We start from the raw sequence: 23,207 nt of genomic DNA, 5'->3' as shown, positions 1-23,207 counted from the left end.
AATTGATATTGAACACATAATAAATGGTTTTCCACACGCACATATAGTTCATCGCTGCACAAGATTTCACTTCACGCTTCTCAGACATGACAAATGTAATATGCGTATGTGTGTGTGTGAGTGTGTGTGTGCATCTGACCTCTCAGTTCGTATTGATTATTGAGCTCGACCCCCACGCCGGACCAACAATTCCTCTATTTTTGGAGCGATCCGTCTGCTCCGTCAAACCCACACGCACACATTCATAAAGACGCTGTGATCCGTCATACGGCTCTTCCAGCCCATCGCGTACGAGCATGCGCAGACGCTCACACACGCCAATAACCATCGGATCGGGTCTTTCATGCGACCTTTATTACGTAACGTGACACACATGCATGCAGTCACACACCCTTTCCCGGCTGAATCGATGTTAAAAGCTTTGCGCCGCTGGGATGAGCGGTCAGCAGCTCAGAGGTCATTCTGCAAGGTCGCTGCTGGACAAGAACAGGTTTATATCGTCTATGACGCAAACAGCACGTAAGAGCTTACAAATAAACAATGGGGTCCAGAAGTCTGAGAGCGTGTGGAAAAACTAATCTAAGTAAAAATCTAGACATCAATAGAACATTTTACAATAAAACAAAGATAGATCTCTTTTTTTTAAATGTTTTCAGTTTTTTTAATAATTGGACTTCACTGTATATTATATTCTACATGAATCTAAAATTCATTTTGTATGCAGTGCCTGCAATTAAATATTTAAGTGCCCTTCAGATCAGTCATGTATAATATATAAGCCATAATCGAAGTAAGTGTTTTGAATTGCATCTGGGATTTAAATCAATTTAATTTACTCAAACGTGGCCCCGTTTCATTAATGTTTTGCATTAAAAATTTAGCCCAAATGAATTCTGAAGCAAGTTTTTGGAGATCTCTAACACCATAAACACACACCATCATGACTGCTGTGTTGAAGCTAAAGGTCATGACAGAGTGACCTCTAACCACCAGCCAATCAGCAGTCAGATTGGGGCTACACTTCAACAACAGTAAAATCAAAGTCAAATCTGTCTGCTATGAAAATCTGCCTGCTATTAGTATTTGCTATTAGGCGCTTTGTACATCTGATCCACTTTGCAGCTCATTCTGGCCAAGAACTGCCCACTTACGGAGATGGTTCTATCCGAAATGAATAATACCTCATGAAAAGTTTGTGTTCACTATTATTTATTTTAAGAAAGTATCACTTTTATTCATCAAAGATGCATTAAATTGATTAAAAGTGACAGTAAAGACATTTATAATGTTACAAAAGATTTCAAAAGCTGTTATTTTGAACTTTCAATTTATCTGTGGATCTTGAAAAATAAAATGTATCATGGTTTTCAACATTGATAATAATCATGTTTCTTGAGCAGCAAATCAGCATATTAGAATGATTTCTGAAGAATCGTGTGACACTGTAATGATGCTGAAAATTCAGCTTTGATCACAGGAATAAATTACATTTTAAAATATATTCAAATAGAAAGCAGTTATTTTAAATTCTAATAATATTTCACAATTTTTTATTGTATGCTCGATCAGATGAATGGAATAACCTGTTAGGTGCATCATGTCACTCACAGTGTTCACTTCAATGTTAGTCCTGTTTTTTTTTCTCCTCCTTTTTGTTCATTTTTTGCACTTATGCCTGTGAGATCGGCCTAGAGAGAGATTTATTATGTCCACGTTCACCTCCTCATTTTCAATGACACTGCGTGCGTGCGTGTGTGTGTTTGTGCTGGTGTACATGTGTCAGCGTGTGTTTCCTTACCCTTGTCTCTGTGTGTGATATTGTAGAGCTGGGGACTTATGGCAAGCTAAAATATTATCAATCAATGACCGAGGAAGGTAAGACTCTTTCTGTCAACTCTCATTTTACTTTCCTTCTGCTCCGCCTCTCTACCCATGATGCAGTTTGTTCATGTGTGTGAAAGAGAGTTTTCTTCTACGTTTTTAGTTTCATGACCCTCTTGCCGAGATTTCACTCACATAAGTGCAAATCGTGGTTTTCATCCTTAATTTAGTATCATTTTGAATTTTCATGGTTTTTTTTCCTTCACCCCGTCCATTTTCTTCCTGTTTGAGGTTGTTCTTAGTAAGTTTGTTCTTATTTTGTTTGAGTTTATTAATTATATAAATGCATGAAAAACATGTAGAACCATAGATAGTATCCCTGTATGGCCTGACACAGCAAACAAGTTTTTTTGAACAGTTTATTGAACCTTCAAACTAAATATAAGAACAGTTTGCATTTTCTGAATATTACATTTTATACATCAGGCTTTTATGGCTTATGTACTATAATATGTGACCCTGGACCACAAAACCAGTCACAAGTAGCACAAGTCATAGGCATTTTGCCTTCTCAAATGACGACCTGCCTAAAGTAAAATCTATAGATATAAAACAGTTAAAGCATATAACAATGGCAAACGTTTAACCTATATAAACGTGCACTATTAGGCGTATATCCAATGGCTTGTGCAAGAGTGGAGGCTAAAGCACGCTTTTTAGGACATGGAGGCACCAGCGCAATCACTTGCATTTTTTTTCAGTGGAAACAATTTAAAATATGTCGTTATACATCATTCGGGACTGTAAAGGGTCTATATCAATGTTGTGCTTTTATAAAATAAAGAAAACAAACATGATGCGCTTTCTGCAATCTCAAAAATGAACCGAAACTCAGCGAATACTTGCATCACAGACATGATAAATATATATGTAGAAAGCTTTAAATGACTACTTAATGAAATAAAACAAATCGAAAACAAAAACGTTTTCATTATGTAGCTAATCCGTAAAGATGCATTTATCTCTAAAGGCTTGTCCAATGAGGAGATGGCGAGTAAGGACTGTTAACTTCATCCTTAAAACACTGACTCAGAAAACACTAGTTTATTAATAAATAATTAAAAGAAATCTTCTTACTATTTTCCCGACAGATTCATGTTAATTACTTTTGCCAGTGCTTTGTGGCAACGCGGATCTCTAACAGCTGCGCTGAAGGCACTTGCGCTTGCTGCTGCTGCCGACGAGACACTAAACACCGTCCAAGCCGCTCTTGACAGTCACAGTAGCCTGGTCTCGTGTTGTTTCCACCAATTTTTTTTAAACACCATTGATATACGTCTAAAATACAAAAACAAAGAGAAGCCTAAAACAGACCAGATGCCCGGTGCATGTCTGAACTATAACGAAAACTGGCCGATATGCAGGGCTCTAATATGTCTTAAAAGTAGAACATGGAAATACCATGGATGTGCTAAAAAAAAACGTTTTATATACTCGCTATTGTTTCCTAATGGTTTCTTAATGACCAACATTCGTCGATGTTTTAAATCCGCCTTTGAAGTGTCCCGCTCTGTGCAGCGTGCAGTGTCACGTGTCTAAACAAACGGCACGTGCTGCGCCCTCAGATTCCAGATTTTCAAATAGTTGTATCTAAATGTCAATGAAAAAAAATGAAAAAAAATAAAAAAAAGACCCTTATAACTAGGTTTTGTGTTCCAGGGTCACATATTGTGAGAACATGAGAAAAAAAAAAGATGCAGATGATGATATTTATATGGTGAATTCTACTGCTTGTAAATCAACGAGATCTTTATAACAGTATAACAGATACTGACATAAAATGAAATAAATATCAGTGGTGACTCTATATCTCCAATAATATGTCTTAGTAAGATGCGATTGAAATGATCAAAACATATAATGCAATGCAATCCAATGATGATTGAGAGATGAACAAATAAAGGTTCCTCAAAAGATGTGAGATGTATTGGAGGCTTGAGAATATCATTCCTCCACTGAGGAACAGTGAAAGTAAAGCTTCTGGAAACAAACGTTCCTCAAAAGATTCTGATGATAAGATTTGAGACTCATTGATTTTTCTAAAAAATGATTCATGGAGAATCAAGTAAAGCCAAGCTGCTTCAGTCCAGTAAGTGTTCAACTGGAAATATGGCATATAATACGTTATTCTTACGTTTACTTGATAAAGATCAGTCAAGATCAGTCAACAGCAAAAGGACACATGAAGCACAAGCTGAAAAACTTTTACAGTACTAAAAATGTCTGTCCAGACAGAGAATAGGAAAATCGTCCCCCAATACCACCTGACACTGACTAGGAAGTAGCGAGTCGTGATTCATTACTTTTGTTAAATTCCTTCCCAAACATCCTGTTTCAATAAATACGTCCATGTTTGCCAGAAAGCTGGATGCTTTTTAACTGTCTTTAAAATGCAGAACGGTGGGTCGAACGTACACTGAGTTTTCCGATAACAGAGCTGCGTTACTCGTCACTGTCTGTAAGCGCTCAGCAATCCGTGAGAGTCAGATAAAACGGCCGGCTGCATTCAGACACACACAGAAATAGATGGTAAGAAACGTACGTCACGGTGTTGAGACCGAGAGTGAGTCATTCTATAACTAGAGTTATGCAAGGGATAATGCAATAATAACAGCCCGTCTCTCTCTCTCTCACGTCTCACTAATGCAATAATGTCACTTCTTAGACATCTGTTATGGCTGAATTGCTTAAGTCTCTTTGAGGATCCATAACATCTAAGGCAACCGAATCTGTGTGTGTGTGTGTGTGTGTTACACAGAGTGACGGGCTTCTAATTTTAGTTCCCTCCTCTGTACTAAACAGACTTTGATGTTGTAATATTCAGCATGGGAAGGTACATGAGTAAATATTTCATCTGACTCTATTTAGAGAAACTCTGCTTGTATTCAGAGTAACCCAAGAATAACCTACACAATACACCTGCCTATAGTAAACACCTGTGAAAAAGAAGTGCACTTATTTGTACTGAATGTGCACTTGTAGTGTAATTCAAATCTTAAAAGCATGTATATTATTGAAAAAAAAAAAAAACTGTATTTGCAGATAATAAATTATGCATTATATAAAATGTCACTTAAGTTCCTTAGAGACACTTTCATGACTGTTTCTAAACACACTTGAGTACACTTTTAAAGAGGCCTCTGTAATAATGTCAAATTAAAAGTTTTACTTTAAAATACATTTTAAATAATTACGTTTTCTGTTGTGTTTTAAAGTACAAAGTAATGTGTTGACTATATAAAGTAAACCACATGTAAAATACTTGATTATAATTGAAGAGTTCATTTGCAAAAACACATAACTCTGTTTTTGTGTTTCATGGCATGTTTCATGGCAAATATATTTACCTATATTTAACTTTAAAGATACTTAAGTGGGTCAGAAAACACTCTAAAGTTGGATTTAATAAATTTAAACTATAATACATTTTCGTTTAATAAATAAATAAATAAAATGGCAACATATGGCGAATTAATCATGTAATTACAAATATATTTAAATATTTAAATACATACAAGTTTCAAAAGAAATGCCATTAAAGCATAGTTTATTAAAAATACTTCTCATTACATTCAGCAGTATTTAACTATATTTCAGAGACAATAGAAATAATTATGAAGTTGTGAAGTGGGTCAAAAACACTGTAAAGGACAGCTAATTGCATTTAATATAAACTTTTGTCATGCAATTGTCATGCAGTTGTCTGAAAATGTTACATTAATTTCACATGTGTTCAAAGTATTATTCCTGCAGTAAGTACTGTTTTTATGTGTACCTCTTTTTTCACAAAGGAATATTTTTATCACACCACATACCCAAACAACACACAAACCTACTTAGGTCAAACTCCAAAGCCAATTTCTATCCCAAACAGTTCCAGGCGTGTTACCGATATGTAGGTCACGTAACATACATGTGCATGTTGATCGGGGTCACAGCACCGATCGAGCCAGACAGGACAGTCTGTCTGTCAGCCAATCAGAGTCAGTGATTCCTCAGGAAGCTCAAAGACATTCACTGATCAGGATGTTTGCCATTATTGAAATAAAACCAACCGACCACACTTTATGTTCATTATTGCAAGCTCATGCACATGCGTTTCATTCACGCACACACACAGAACGAGACAGGAACACGCTGCTGCTGTCTGTGTGTGATCGCCTGAGATTTTACTTCCACATTGATGGATCCTGAAAGGTTGTGCAACTGTATTGATGTTTGCTTCGTGGGTCTGCTACTGCTCTCACCATGCTGAGTTATAGACTCTGGCTCTAATCTCCTAAACCAGCGGCGAGCAGCTGTGTTTATTGTGCTGCTGGTTTGAAGGTTACATTAAAGGTCAAATGGTGTTTTGACCTTTTTTCAAGCCGTAAGTTACAAGAGGCTTTGGTAAATAGTGAATATAGACACAGCTGAAGGTGTTACTGTTCATGACATTTGCTAGAGTGACTATATTCACCATATAGTGTTAATATATATGTATATGTATATCTGTGGGTGCTGCACAATGATAAACTTGTTAAAAAGAAGTACACTAGCAAACAGAGTATTTATTATGCAGTGAAAATGCTTAGTACTATTCTTAAGTGTGAACTGAATTGCAATGTTTTCTGACACTTAACTGCATATAAATTGCAATTAAATGAAAATGTATCCGTGTAAATTTATATCAGATGCAATTTAGCTAACTTTAGAGTGATTTTTGACCCACTTAAGTCAATCTTTATATGTAATTTCATAATTACTTCTATTTTTTTTTTCTAATATGGTTAAAGTACTGCTGAAAGTACTGACAAATATTTATATGAAGTCATAGAAGTCATATACTTTAATGTAATTTCTATTAAACATGTATGTCATACATTTAAATATATTTAAATTTGCAATGTAATGAAGTTAATCTAGTACATTTACAACATTAACTTTAAAGGTCATGTAGAAGTTCAAAATTATTAACTTATATGTTCTTTAATTAGTCAGTTAGTCAGCACATCAAAATAAGTGTACTTGTTTACATTTTTTTTTGCACTTGTTCTGAAACAGTCTTGAAAGTCAAATGTGGCCTTTTATTTCATTATTATGATATTATCTGCACGCATAGTTTTTTTTTTTTTAAATACGTTTTAAATTTGAAGTACACTACTGAATATTATCTGAATATTTCTTAGATAAGGCATACAGTTTTGTCGTACTCGTTACTCCAAATCACTCACTGTTTTTCTGGACTATTTTTCAGGAAAATTCCGTGAGAAGGCGTCCATCCTTCACAAAATTGCCAAAAAGAAATGCCAGGTGGAGGACTCAAATGGAGTTGTTGGTAAGTGGTAGTATAGAAAAGATATGTGGGGCACAATAACTTCACACAGTAAATAATATGCTGAACGTGTCTAGCTCTGTTGCCATTGCATATTAAATCCAGCACTGCAGTGAATAAGAAGCAGCTTTTTCCAACCATTTTCCAATTTGATTAAATACCAAAAGCTCCTTAAAGAGGTCATCGGATGCAAAACTAACTTTTACATATTGTTTGAACATAAATGTTAGTAGCATGCAAAATACGTATGGTTGTGTGTGTCTCTGGCTAACAGAGATATCTATTCGCTCGCAATTACCTAGAAATGTGTCGATGAGTAGTAAATATTTGTTGTTGTTCTTACTTTCTTGCTGAGTTATCATAAAGAATAGAGCAATACGTTGGTGTACAATCTGCTGTGCTTTGTTAGTACATTTCTGAGTTGGGCTTTATACCATGGCTGTTTGAGCATTTACCACCGAGCTGTGGGCTAGAATAATGGTGATCCGAAACGCGCTGCATGCAGTAGTCCGTTCACAACAGACTTGATCATCAGACCAATCACCACAGGCTTCACGAAAAGGAGGAAATGAATCGTTGAGTGAATCGTTTGGGAGTCGTTGAGCAAATAAGGTAAAAAATAAATGCATATTATAAGACAATGAAAGTGTTTTTTAACCTTGCATGCATGTCAACCTGTTGTTGGGGACTCCCAAAACCAAAATATGAACTAATCCATAATAGGGGCACTTTAATAATGTGCTAGTTAGCAAGTTTCACAGCTAAATGTGGCTAAATGGGGCTGAAGTAAACAGAACAGCTTGTCAGCCCACAAAAGAGAGGGGCAGGGTGAGCAGAGCTCCTTAGCATTTAAAGGCAAATGCAACAAAACAGCTCAGTCAGAAAAGGACTGATTTTGACAAAGTAAAAAGGGTGTTTTTTTACACTACCACTGAGAAATTTTAACCAAAGTATGTTATAGACTTCTCATTAAGACCCTAACGAATCATATCAACTTGTGGGAAATGGGCATCCGATGACCCCTTTAAGGTTACAACTGCTTATGCACTTTATAGAAACGAAAGGAAGTGCCATAATATAACTTAAACCCATCATATTGTTTGTGTGTTGAAGACACACTTGGACTTTCATTTCAAGTGGGAAATTATGCTAACAGTTCCATATTAGCATATTAGCATCAAAAGCAGGGTGGTTGAGAGCAGCTTCTTTGATGTGACCACAGAGCATCCTTAACCCTTTCAAATCCATTTACTGCACTTTCTCCTTTTTTCCCAATATTTCTCCACAACCTACTGTGATAATACATGTTTTTTAAACATATACCTTGGCTAGACTGTGTTCATCTTTCAGATGTTTTACAGTATGTACAGTATGTGAGTTAAGGCTGAAACGATTCCTCGAGTAACTCGAATACAAAAAATCATCGAGACAAATGATTTGCCTCGAGGCTTCGTTTAGTCCATTTACTGTAACTACACACGGACCATTATTACTGACGCACAAACTGATAAACTCTGGACATATGTAAGACTGTAAATGAATGGTGGTTAGTTATGATGTCCCTAAGTTAGCTATGTTTTGTGAAAGACTAAGTGTCATTTATGTTGATTGTCTCTTTGTCTCTCTGTGACACACAGAAAGTTAGTGAATATCATACGAAGAGTGCATGTTTACAAATTTCATACTGATTTTATGCAACAGTTCATCAATAAACAAGAAGTTAATATTAAGAGACTTACGTTTTCGACAGCATATTGCCTGTTTTTGCTCTATTTTGCCAATAAGTAACCATTCCAAACACAGCCACAGCGCTGTTTTGCGTCTTTGAGCAACATGATGGTGTTTCGTTCGTGAATGAATCAGCAGTTAAATGATTCAGTTTAATCGCAATGACTCACTTAGTAAACAGTGACTTGCTGACCCTTACTGGTGGTTTTGATTTCATATTTAAAGTATCTTCATTTTAAAACTGCATGTAAATATCAGTATTCAATGTTTTGTTTAAAATAACAAAATATTATTTATGCATTTGTAACTGCAAGTTAAATGCATTCATGTCCCTCTGAGCTGAACTAAATAGTCTGTAAATAGGCCTACAGTTAAATGCCTCAATTTCTTAACTTATGCCTTCGTTTTAGGTTGTAATGTTTACCTTTTTCTAAAGTAATGCGAAATTGATTTTTGTATTTATATATATATATATATGTATTTACATTTTTAATGTAATTTGGCAAATAAATGCATTAAATGGGTTTAGTTTTCATGGAAAGCAGAAGTTCAATAGTGTAATTTCCAGGCATGGTAAATTAACCTTCTGCATTCTACAGATGTGGCAGTCATAGCGTTAGGTGTTGAAAAAAAAAAAAAAAGACTAAGATAAACAGATTTCATTTATTTATTTTCTGTTTGTGTTCTAGATAAAAATCTGCCAAACAGCTCGAGTGTGGAGGTGGACGTGACTCCACCGATGAATGGCACCGCTGGACAGGATGGAGATACAGTGAGTCTTTAATACCAAAAAATAACACATGTGCATCAGAGTTATTATTGTTAACCAAACAACACACACATACACACACACAGTCAGCACTCTAATAATTAGATGAATTTAAGCAGGGGATAAAATAATATAACAAACATTTCTTCAATCAATTCACTGCTTTACAGGAATTATATAAAAGCAGTGTGTTCATAATAAAACAATCAGTCCACAAACTCCAGTTCAATTCCATCTGAAACAAATAATAATAAAGGGAGCAATAACACATCAGGCAAAAATGCTGTTCATAAATGTTGTGCCCAAGAAAGAAAGGGGGGAAAAAACAAAAACGAACAGAGATAAAAATCCTCATTTAAACCCAAAAGAGACACTATGTAAGAGTTTTATATTTGTATAATTTTTCATTGTCTATGCAATTAAAAATAGCAATAAATATTGTGAAAGTGATGGAGATATCCAAGTTTTTTTTTTTGTTTTTTTTGCCAAATGGTTAGATAATGACAGTGGATTTAATCTATTGACTTTTCTTATTATAGCTAAGAATTTTAAACTATAAAATAACTGAAAAAGTATATATATTTTTTTTTACTTTCTTTAATCATTATTTAATTAATTGAATTCTTAGAGATTAAAAAAAAAACCTCCAGTTACTCTTGCTCCGAATTAAAGGTCACTAGTAAAATAAATAAATAAATAAATAAATAAATAAGATTAAATAAAAATGGTCTGGCTTTAATGATAATTACTTAGAGTTATTTTATATGATTTACATAATTATTATATGATTTATATTATTATTAATCCATTACACACAGGCAATTTTAGTTATTTATAAATCATTTATTTTTAATGAATGTCAGTATATAAAGATTGTAATATAAATAAGCTGTAAAATCAATAGAGAGCGCTTTAAAAATGACTACAAAACTATATAAACTAACTTAAGTTACACTTGTGACTGCAACATAATTTATTTTATTTGTCCTCTTTCATGAACAAGTACTTTTTTCATTGTAAATGCATTCATTGTAAATTCAACATATTTTTCAATCTCTTAACCTTTAGCAAAACTTTAACCTTTAACCAAGGCTTGTGATTGGCTGTTCGCCAGTGATGTCACACATTCATGTGCACGTGCTCCACAAATTCAGGATCAAAGCCTGAGTTGACAAAGAAAGTTGATGATCAGCATCATGGTACCAACAAAGCCAGATTAGAGTGGTTTGGTTTTGTCAACTTGAAACTAGTCCTAACTGTAATTTGTTTAACTACTATTATAGTATAGGCCCCAGGTATTATTATGAACTCAAACTAAAACCTAAAAAAACATTTTTGTTACTTGAAATATAATAAACATTAACTGAAATAAAACACATAAAACTTCAAAATTATTTTCAGCTAGTTGCCAGTTTAGTTTAACTTGACATACTACAATAAATACAACTAAAATAAATAATAAAAAAAAAGCTATATAGACTGTAAATAAAATGACAAACACATCAGAATGACTAAACCTTTAACTAATATTAAAATGAAAACAGAAAATATAAAAATAAATTGTTCAAAATAGTAACAAAAATAATAATACCTCATTGATACTAAAATAAGACTGACGCGCACATGCTACTGTACATTCAACTCACTACACACAGCGATTTCAACACTAAAACGGGACAGAAAGTGAATCATAGCGCTGACTTTGGAAACAGAAGTGAAGGCCAAGTCACGGCAGGACTGCAGAAACCTCACGCTTATGATGACTCAATGGAAAACACATTTGACCATCCGTCTCCCTCCCGTCGGCCTGCATCTCCTCACTCACACACACACACACACACACTGTCCTGTGTTCAGAAGATGAAGCGCTCTCATCCTCTGCCCCCTGTTGGCACGGCAACATGCCAGCAGAACAGACGGCCCAGCGTGCATGCAGGCCGAGAGAGACCCTCTCAATGTCACCGTGACAACCTGCTCACGAGAGCCCAACACTCCTGAACTCTGCTCACATGCACTATAGATCAACACAAACACAGCACTGCTTTTCTATGTCATATGCCGACGAGGGGTTTTGCATACGGCCGGGGTTAAAGGTCATCAGTGGTCATGCATTTAGTCATTCAGTACAGTTTATATATTTACATGTTTATAGACTTTAACTGGAGCAGACGAGAACACATTTTAATTGGACGTCAGATAGTGATGCACTGAACAAATTTTAAATTTGATGTGTTATATTATTGTGTTGCTCCTTTTATAGGTGAACTAATTAGGTTACGTTTTGGAAAATAGTGCGTTAACTACATTTGCATTGGTTTTGTTATACACTGCAAAAAAATATTTTCTTTTTGGGTCAATATCACCATAGAGTGCCTTTCAGCCCTCACAATATTCAAACATTTTGGTCTTAATTGCCCATTCGCTTTATGTCATGTTAGAAATAGTAGACACTCAAGTACTATCAGGGCTCAACGCTAAGGATTTTTTCTACTTGTTCTACTCGGTCAAAAATTTCACTGGCCCTGCCACAAAAAAATAAAGTAGTGGGTGTTATCATTGTTTTTGACTCATGATATCTTTTATTTTAATAAATAAACTTATATGACACCGTAATTCTACATACCAATTAAATTGTACAATTCCCGAAAAAACCTACTAGCCTAACAAATATAAAGTTCAAACATTATTTCTTTGTTCAAAAATTCTTAAATCATTATTAATATTTTAGCACTAATAAAACGATGCTTTAGGGAAAAACAGCAGATAGACTGAAAGAACGCAAACTCAGTCTCTGCCAGCAGGTGGTGCTTATGGAATAACAGCGATATTACGTTTTTTTGGTTACCGCTGTAAACAAAGCAGCGCCATGCTTATGAACGCAACTTTAAATGCATTATACACAGACAAATGAAAAGAAAACGCCATGTAAACTTTTCTTAAAACAGTCAGTTCCCCTCAGAGATACATTCATATACATCCCCGTTTCAGTATTTAGGATAATATTTCCAGTATTTTGCGTATTGTGAACCGTGATCTTGCTCTGCCTGCTACAGTATTTTTTCCTCTTTGCATTCGTCTTCAGCGTCTCTGGATTCTGTTAACGGATGTTTAAAGAGTTGTATTTCCACACATTTGACATTTTGAAAAATGACTGCATGCAGTTTGTGTGCAAGCTCAGAACAGAGATTGGTTGAAATTTAAATGTCCGGACAATTGGTGCACCTGTACAGATTAAATATAGATTATTCATTGTTAAAGCTACAAACTTAATCGTCAAGTATTTTGACATACTTTTGTAGGCTATTTGTCCGTCAGAGACGCGTTTCTCTGCGATCGCTTCAAATTTTAAATTAACAAGGCTTAAAAACACGTGCAAATAATAAACTTTCGTGACCATAAGATACGTCCACCCTGCCATGGACATATATATTACTGTTTTCATTGCAATATTAAGATTCAAATGATATTTTCTGAAAGGTATAAGTCCCTTTCCTAAACAGGGTTATTTGTTTGCTTTCAAATTGTAAATACATCAAGATTTTATGTAAACCATGTGTTTATTATTTGGAGAAAACTGTGGACAATATTGAAGGTTGGACATTTTGAGCTTCAATTAGCATATTAGCTTACAACAAACTTTGCCTAGCTAAATAGTTAGTCTGGTTGTTGAAGAGTTAAAACGTACATATTTTGAAAATACTGTATTCTTATCACTTACAGCGTATTTTATGCCAACAGGGTGGACATGTTAAGCTTAGGAAAAGCAAGTAAGCAAACTCATATGAAGAAATTTTGTCAGTTTAAAAGTCACCAACTTACTCACCTCAGCCGTTGAAATTCCGGCCACTGAAGAGACAAAAAAAAATCTGTTGTCCAGATGTGACTAAAGGGGACGGCCTTTTCTTAAAGGGGCGGATTCCCCAATACGACAGGGTGGACAACCATTCAGGGGACATTGGCAAACTCTTCTTTTTTTATTAAATAAAAATATTGTTTTTATTACCAAAAGGTCAATGCACTCAAATTAAGTAATCTTTTAGTTTACAAAATATTAATAGGAGAACAAAATTTTTACATTTTATGATTTGACTATTTTCTACTCTCATTGAAATTAAATGAGCAGTGCATGGGACACAGCAAAATAACACACATCCTCCTACACAAAACTTCTAAAAAATGTATCTAAAGAGCCAAGCAATGCTTTTGTTTTGAATATAAAAACATAGCCTGATATAACACACACTTTCACAGTCATTTTTATGTTATCATGGCAAATTAGTTATTTATGTATAGGACATACAAAAGGCATCCTACAGTGATACTGACCCATTTATATTTACTTGAGAAGCAAAATGACTTTAGATATTAAGTCTTATGAACAATTCAATAAATAAATAAATAAATAATGTTTATTGCTTTATACTTAAAACAAAAACAAATCAGAAAAATCTGAAAAATAAACTTAATTCCAAGAAAAAAAAAAAAAAAAAAAAAAAAAACTAGTTTATTTTTATTGTTGTATTGACAGATATTTGTTCTTGTTTAACATAAACAACATCTTAAGTCATTTTGCTTTCTCAAGTAAAAGTATCTTGATTTAAGAACGTACTGAAAAACAAGACAAAATTCAACTTCGAAAACAATAATATAATAATAATAAATAATATAAAAATCAAGACACTTGTACTTAACATGCAAATTCAATAAGTCTTGTTTTCTGAAAAATTGAATACAATCAAGCAAATTTATATTTAAAACAACAGTAAATATCTGTCAATGCGGTATTAAAACTTATTTTCTCTTTGAATTATGTTATTTTTTCTAAACCTATTGACCTTACTTCATTACATTTTTCAGAAAACAAGACTTCTTATTTTCTTCTCAGTTAAAAGTATCTTCATTTAAGAATCTTTAGTTATTTGCACTGGAAAACAAGACAAAAATAGTGTGGGATTACATATATCTGAAATGTAGATAAGTTTGTTTCTTCATCAATGGATCATCTGCAGTGAATGGGTGCCGTCAGAATGAGAGTCCAAACAGCTGATAAAAACAACACAATAGTTCACACCACTCCAGTCCATTAGTTAAAATGTCTTGTGAACCAAAAATCCGTTATTAACCATTGTTTCTGGCTAAAATACGAGTCCATAATCCATAATAACACTTCCTTCAGTGAAAATGTTGTCTGGTCTGAATCGGGAGCGAAATCTCCACGGATCAAGCACTGTTTACAAGCCCAAACAGTCCTAATCAAATACGTGGGTGAATTTTTATGTGAGAGACAACAGAAGCGTTATTATGCAGCATACAGGCTCATTTTGTTTCATTTTGTTACGTTAATAATAATAGCAAAACACAGTTCTCATCTTGACAGCAATATGGTGTCAGTTTAAATAACTTCTTACTTTAGTCTTAATCGGATGGTGCAACATAACCTGAAACATGCCCTCGCTGCTTCGTTTTCTAATTGTGTTGTATTGAAAATAGCATCTGTTCTCAAGCTTTAGACCTATTTTTGTTGTACTGGAGAGGAGAAAGGGCGAGAGGAGCCGTCCGTCCTGCAAACCCTCTCCTCTCCGCTCATGTGTGGAGAATCAAACAATACATTATTGATGAAGAGAAAGATTCCTACTTTTAGGATTGTTTTATGTCTGGACAAATTGTTCTGGAAGTTGCTAAAAAAAGACAAGAAGGGAGAGGAGAGGAGATGAGAGAATGAGAGCGGAGCCGTCGACTCTCGGTGCGTGTGTGGAAAATCAAATGCTGCATTATTGATGAAGAGAAAGATTCCTGCTTTTAGGATTGTCTTATGTCTGGACAGATTGTACTGGAATATTCTAAAATTAAAGATTTATTTAATAGTCGGTATTTTCAATAACAGCTGAAAGCATTTATTGATGTTAGACCATAATTGTCATTTAATTGTCATCAAGTTTATGGCAGGGCTTTTCAAAATTTTTGATGCCATGGACCATCTAATATAATGACCCCATGTAAAAATATTTGTATATTTTCATATTAAAATACAATATTATATCATATTTATACAAATTTAATATGTATAATATATTTCTATTTATTCAGTAAGAGTTAAAAAAATTTTGTTATTTCATAAAGACTCACCTTTAATATGTATAATATATTTCTATTTATTCAGTAAGAGTTAAAAAAATCTTGTTATTTCATAAAGATGTTGTTTCCAACAACATTTGGCTTTTCTATTGTCACTCTAAAGCCTTTTTTTTGTATTAACATTATAGATTAAATTTGTAGATTGTTCAGTTTGTAGATTAATTGGTAACACTTTACAATAAGGTTCATTAGTTAACATAAGTAAACTATATTAGTTAACATGAACTTAGACTAAACAATACTTCTACAGCATTTATTAATCTTTGCTAATGTTAATTTCAGCATTTACTAATGCATTATTAAAATCACAAGTTGTGTTTGTCAGCATTAATTAATGCACTGTGAATTAACACGAACTAACAATGAACGACTGTATTTTTATTAAATAACATTAACAAAGGTTAATAAACTGCAATAACTGTATTGTTCAACATTTGTTCATGTTAGTTAATACACTAACTAATGTTAACAAATGATACCTTATTGTAAAGTGTTGCCAATTAAATTAATTTGTAGTAACAACTTTAAAAAATTACTTTAACAAAGAATAAAAAAGGATTTGTGTAGGGTTTAAATATATAATTTCTAGTGTTTAACAGTATAGCAATAAATATAATTGAAAAACAGTTTTACAGATAATATTTTATATGATAGCTGCATGTTTGTCAGAAAGAAGGGATATTTCCATTAAATGTATAATTTTAATATATATATACAGTACTGTGCAAAAGTCTTAGGCCACTAGTATTTTCATCAGCTAAAAAATGGTTTAAAGTCAGTTAAAGTCGGTCTTTTGCTGTAGTGTGTCAGTAGGAAACATCAGATTACATTTCTAAACATTCATTTTGCCATTAATCGTAATAATCCAGTGAGATTTTTGTTTGCACAAGGAGTCTGACAACAGCGAGTGCTCTGCACAGAGATCTGATCTCATCATCTTCCAGTCTGTCTGGAATGACATGAAGAAACAGAACAAACTCAGACAGACTAAATCCAGAAGAACTGTGACAAAGTCTCCAGGATGCTTCAAGAAACCTACCTGCAAAGCTGCAGAACTGTTAAAAGTTTTAGGCACTTGTGTAAAAATGCTGTAAAATGAGGATGCTGTCATAAATAGATTTTCTTTATCAATTACCTTCTATTAACTAAATGAAATCAACATTTGGTGCGACCATTCTTTGTGTTTACAGCAGCTTTTGCCCTAGGTGCACTTGCGCAAAATTTTTCAGGTAGCTTTGCAGGTAGGTCTCTTGAAGCATCTTGGAGACGTTGCCACAGTTCTTCTGGATTTACTCTGTTTCAGTTTGTTCTGTGTCTTCATGCCATTCCAAGAAGACTGGATGATGATGAGATTAGATCAGTGTGGAGCACTGACTGTTGTCAGACTCCTTGTGCAAACAAAAATCTCACTAGATTATTACAATTAATGGCAAACAGAATGTTTGGAAATGTAAACCGTTATTACCGTTATACAGCAACCGTTATACAGCAAAAGATAGAAATAACTTACTTTAAACAATTTTTTAGCTGGTGAAAATACTAGTGGCCTAAAACTTTTGCACAGTACTGTATATATATATATATATATATATATATATATATATATAATCACATAATCAATAATAATCACAACTAATTTGATAGTTTTCATCTTTAGAAATAAAATAAAATAAAAAATAAATAACAAAAGGAGCTGTAATATAAAATTTGGTGTAATTAAATCATTGAGTTATTTGTTATTCAGTTCAGTTCAATTTAATTCAAAAGCTTTATTGTCTGCACCCAATGGGGTAGAAAATGTCTTTATAATAATTTAAACTTTATAAACTAAATATAAAAACATATTGTTTAAAAATATTATCTCAAGATAACATGTTGGCATTGGCAGCCCTGCAAATGCATGTCGTATATTTTTTTCTGTCTGAAACCCCTGGTTTTTAGTACTTTTTATTTATTTTATTTTAATTGACGTGAGCATTTCGATCCCTCATGTAAATTTAACCATGCAGGCTAGTTTTCATCTGTAGTCTCTGGCAGGCTGATGGTTAAAAGTACATATGCCTACAATTATTTAAAAAAAAAAAAAAAAAGTTTTATGTTTCATTAGAAACCAAAGTAACTTTTTGAGTTATCTGCTGATTATATTCTTTATCTCAGTGTCACTGATGACCGTCTCATCTCTTCTGTCATTCCCCTGTTCAAACTATTTTGAGTGTTCATTCCCTGTGTGTGTCTGTCAGGAGGCCGCGGTGCTCCGTTCACACCCGCACCAGTGTTTCACCAGTGTGCCGTCCCGATAATTACACTGCTCCTGCAGGACGCTGTCCCACAACTCACACTAACACACACACTCATATACACATATACACACTCACTCATTCACACACTCTAACACACACACACACGCACACACACACACACACAGACACTGCAGCTGAAGGTGACATTAAAAAAAAAAAAACTCAAAATATTCTCAACAAGCAGCTATTTTTACTTGAAGAAAGGTCACATTGGTGTCAAAGCAGAAGAGGAAATGTTGAAATATAACCGAGAACGTTTCAGAATCAGCTGCTGCTGTTTTATACAGACTCTTCCTTGTCTCTACATCCACAAACAAACAGACTGTCAGATGAAATTCACTATACTTCAATTTCAGCGGAAAACATTTTTCATATCTTGTTCAATTAAATTTCGCAACATACCATTTATGCATAAAATGTTGCTGAACAAACATCTGTCATCTTTTAAATAACGACAAAAAGGTTATTAATGCAAATAAAGTTAAACTACAAACAACATTTGCCAATTTCATACATTTCATATTTCAGAGACTGGAAGATCAGCTTTCACCTAATAATGTCATAAAGCTGTTAGTTGTCTTGAGTTCTTTCTGCTTTATACCGTTTAAAAAGTGCAGTTGAACATATGTAAAAATGTTACTTATTACAAATACAATATACTTTTACAAGAATATACTTAATTGTGAAATGAAAGTAATATAATTTTATAAAAATGTGTTATAGTTTAAACTGATATTAAATGCAATTAGCTGAAGCTTAGAGTGATTCACTTAAGTAGTACTTAAGTACATCTTTATGTCATTTCATCTTTGAAATATGGTTGAAATGCTGCTGAATGTACTGACAAGCATTTATGATAAACTACAATATGCTTTAACATAATTTCTATTGAAACTTGTATGACATGTATTTAAATTTATTTGCAGTGATGAAGTTGCAATTTAGTACATTTAAAATGCATTGACTTAATACTGAATAACACACAATGGTTAAAATGTAGATGTTCTACACATGTGCTTTTGTATGTTAGACAACACATCACATTTAATTAGATGATTAAAACAATGATTTAACATGACATTATTACAAAGGTCACTTTTTAAAAGTGTACTTAAGTGTATTTTTGTTATCTGTAACTACAGTTTTTAAAAAATATATATATAATACACTACAAGTGCACATTCACTGCAATTAAGCACACTTGTTTTTTTCATAAAGATAAACCTTTAGTCATTGTTCTATTTCTGGTGGTGTAGTTGTGTGCTAGTGTGATTAACAGTCTAGTTAAATTAAGGTCAAAAGGTTTTAAAATGCTATTTTAAAAATACCAAATACCAAATTCATTCTTTCTAAGTTTCATAGTTTCTTTCTTCTGTTGAACATGAAAGATATTTTAAAGAATGTTGGTAATCAAACAGCTGAAATTTTTATATTTTCAGTTTTCATTTCGATTTTAGTTACAGTTGATGGTAGCCATTAAAATACACACATAGTATTTTTTTTCCTCCATATGGAAGTCAATGGCTACCGTCAACTGTTTGGTTACCAACATTCTTCAAAATATCTTCTTTCGTGTTCAACAGAAGAACGAAACTCATACAGGTTTAGAACAACTTGAGGGTGAGTAAATGATGCCAGAATTTTAATTTTTGGGAAAGCTATCCCTTTAAGGTTATGGTTAGGATATGAATAGCGTTCAAGGAACAGAACTGTATCCTATTCAGCAAAGTCATGGACATCAATACGGGTCTGTTTGACGTCTGTCAGCGTTGCATTTGATTCCAGATTGATCACGCGTCATCACAAACTCTTCTCCGCTAGGAATCGGCTCTTAAACGCATCACTTATCACCATAGTAACCACTCCACCGCTCTTAAAGGGAAACACACACATTCTGATTGCCTGCTCTTACGTTGATTGTCATCCACACTTACTGTTCACTCCACACGCTCGGTGCAGCTGTTTTTGAGCAGCCTGATAAGACAAACGGTGAGAATGAGAAAGAGCAGTGGGAACAGGAGGAGTTTCACAGTAAGCTCGCTCGGTTGTTCTTGCTCCGTCTGAGCGGCTTCAGCGCAGCGGTGACGGTGAGGCATCTGACAGCGTGTCTCTGAGGATCTCCGTTCACTGCAACACACCGCAGATATAGAAACACACACTTACATACCGGGTTGATAGTATTATTGTTTTTATATAATTGAGATACTAATATAGTTTTTATTATTATATTTATTATTATATTATTTTATTATTATATTTTTTGTTTTATTTGTATTATAGTTTTAGTTTTAGTTTTAATGCAAAATAATAGTAATAATAATAATAAAAATATAATTCTGTGCTTTGTTTCTGTGCTTTGTTACAACATTTTAAATTAGTTGATATTTTTATATTTTCAGTTTTCATTTCAATTTTAGTTTCAGGTGTAGTAATTTTGTGTTTCATTTTTATTAGTTGTTTTTTTTTATATATTTTTTTAATATAAGTATGTCTAAATTTTATTTAAGTTCCAGTATTAGTTATTTCAATACATCAAATTAAGTGTTATTTCAGTTAATGCTAATTTTATTTCAAGTGCATCTACTGGTGTGTTTTTATTATTGTAATTATTTTTTTCTAAAATAGCTTAACTAGCCTGAATAAAACAAGTTTTATTTTTAACAAATTTTAGTTCAAGTGAATTTTTTGGGGTTTTAGTTTTAGTTAACTACAATAACCCTTGTATTTTATTTTTTATTTGTTTTTATTATTGTTATTATTATGCAATTTAAATGTTATAAAACCAAAACTAAAACTTTTCCTTGCTATTCAGTTTAGCCAACATTTCTCATTTTAAGTTTAATTTGACATACTAAAATAACTAAAACTGAAATAAAAATAATAAAAGCTATAGCTATATGCATAAACAATATAACAAAAATAATATAATAAAAATTACAATATGGAAAAAAAAACTAAAATAAATAAACATTTTAGTAAATAAATAAAAAATTAAAATATTTCATTTCAGTTCATGTTTATTTTAAGTAATGATTTATTCATTTATTTATTTACTTATTTATTAATGGTTTTAGTTTTAGTTAACGATAATAACCCTGGATTATAGCTGCATTTATGTATGGCATGTTCTGACAAAAACGCCTCCATCCCACGGGATTTACACGAGGTTTAATTGGAGGAACAGGGATCCAATCGAACGTGTCGGAGCAGTTTGTGCGTGTTGCAGATAATTGGAAATGTTCACATTTCACACATTTCTCTCTGATCAGGGTGAAGAGGACGATGAGGAAGATCAGCCTCTGAGCCTGTCGTGGCCCGAGTCCAAACGCAAGCGCTTCACGTATCTTTTCATCCTGCCCATAGTCTTCCCTCTGTGGATCACGCTGCCGGACGTCAGGAAGCCTGTGAGTTTCTATTTGATGAGTGTTTGATACAGATGTGAGCTGGAAAACGTGAGACGATTCTTATGCGTCTCTTCTTTAGACTTCCAAGAAATTCTTTCCCGTGACGTTCCTGGGAGCGATATGCTGGATCGCAGGATTCTCATATCTGATGGTCTGGTGGGCTCATCAGGTAAGACTGGACAGGACAACAATCACAATTGGTTCACATCAGGGCTTTTTTGTAGTTTTATTCAGAGCATCTGGAATTTCAGTTTGCACAAGAATATAAAGTACACTATATACTGCAGCATATATATTTGATATCATGCAGTCTTTTAATTCTGAAATCATTGATGTAGAAATGTCATTGGAGTATACTGTATGTTTTATATAATAAACCATTTCTTGTTTTAAATGGATGTGACAAAGCTGTATAATAATGTTCCACTGAACCCAATGGGGATTTTGAGGCCATATTTTTGTCATGTTATTCTCTTCATCAGTCTGATACCTTTGTGTTAATATCTCTGCAGGTTGGAGAGACTATAGGAATCACGGAGGAGATCATGGGACTGACAATTCTAGCGGCAGGAACCTCCATCCCTGATCTGATCACCAGTGTCATTGTGGCCCGAAAGGGTCTGGGAGACATGGCCGTGTCCAGCTCTGTGGGCTCCAACATATTCGACATCACTGTGGGGTACGGTTTGTGTTTTAATTTAAGAAATTGACACTTTTATTGAGCAAGGATGCATCAGATTGATCAAAAGTGACAGTAAAGTCTTTTACAATGTTATAAACAATTTCTGTCATCTGTAAATCCTGAAAAAAATAAAATGTGTGATGGTTTCCACAAAAATATTGGGCAACACAACTGTTTTCAATATTGATAATCATCAGAGATGTTTGTTGAGTTTGCTGATCAGCATATTAGAATGATTTCTTAAGATCATGTGACACTGGAGACTGGAGTAATGATGCTGAAAATTCAGCTTTCTGTCACAGAAATAAATTACATTTTATAATATATTCACATAGGTAACAGCTATTTTAAATTCTAAAAATATTTCACAATTTTGCTGTTTTTACTGTTGATTTGGTGAGCATATAAATAATTTGCACTTCGCAATGTCAAATTAAAACTTTTACTTTAACATACAGTCTCAATCGTTGTTTAATAATCTTTCGTCGTATTTTATTTTAATGTGTACTTATCATTTGAACTATAATGTTTTATTTGTTTTTATATTTTAAAGTTAATGTATTTTATATTTAAATATATTTTAAGGTACTAAATTTAAACCTTACATCATTGCATCATTATAAACGTTTAATTACAAATAGATTTCAGCACATGCCATAAAAGTTTCAATAGAAATGCCATTAAAGTATATTTTCCTTTATGATAACTGCCTGCCAGTACATTCAGTAGTACTTTAACCAAATTTCATTAAAAATAGAATTATGAAATTACATAATAAGATGTGCTTAAGTCCTACTTAAGTGGGTCAATAATTGCATTTAATTACATTTAATTGCATTTTATAATAGAAAACAGCTATTTTAAATTCTAAAAATATTTCACAATTTTGCTGTTTTTACTGTATTTTTAATCAAATCAGCGTTAATTTGTTGAGCATATAAATAATATGCACTTTGCAATGTCAAATTGAAACTTTAATATACATTCTCAGTCA

The 23,207-nt window shown here is 33.3% G+C and overlaps 1 protein-coding gene across 5 annotated transcripts in view; it reads left to right on the top strand.

Moving 5' to 3' along the window:
* The window catches only part of LOC127168311 (sodium/potassium/calcium exchanger 2), a 49,465-nt gene that overhangs the window by 21,900 nt on the left and 4,358 nt on the right, over positions 1-23,207 (top strand). For 3 of the 5 annotated variants that reach the window (XM_051115108.1, XM_051115107.1, XM_051115109.1), the window contains 5 exons: positions 7,118-7,198; positions 9,613-9,695; positions 21,397-21,531; positions 21,611-21,700; positions 22,044-22,210. In XM_051115108.1, the coding sequence (XP_050971065.1) occupies positions 7,118-7,198; positions 9,613-9,695; positions 21,397-21,531; positions 21,611-21,700; positions 22,044-22,210 (556 nt within the window). Of the gene's footprint in view, positions 1-1,824; positions 1,876-7,117; positions 7,199-9,612; positions 9,696-21,396; positions 21,532-21,610; positions 21,701-22,043; positions 22,211-23,207 lie in introns of all 5 variants that reach the window. The other 2 variants (XM_051115104.1, XM_051115105.1) reach the window with 1 other exon arrangement.

This window comes from Labeo rohita, chromosome 7, assembly GCF_022985175.1.
Source record: "Labeo rohita strain BAU-BD-2019 chromosome 7, IGBB_LRoh.1.0, whole genome shotgun sequence".
NCBI lineage: Eukaryota > Metazoa > Chordata > Actinopteri > Cypriniformes > Cyprinidae > Labeo > Labeo rohita.
The sequence above is the reverse complement of the archived record's forward strand: the minus strand, read 5'-3'. Positions and strand labels throughout refer to the sequence as shown.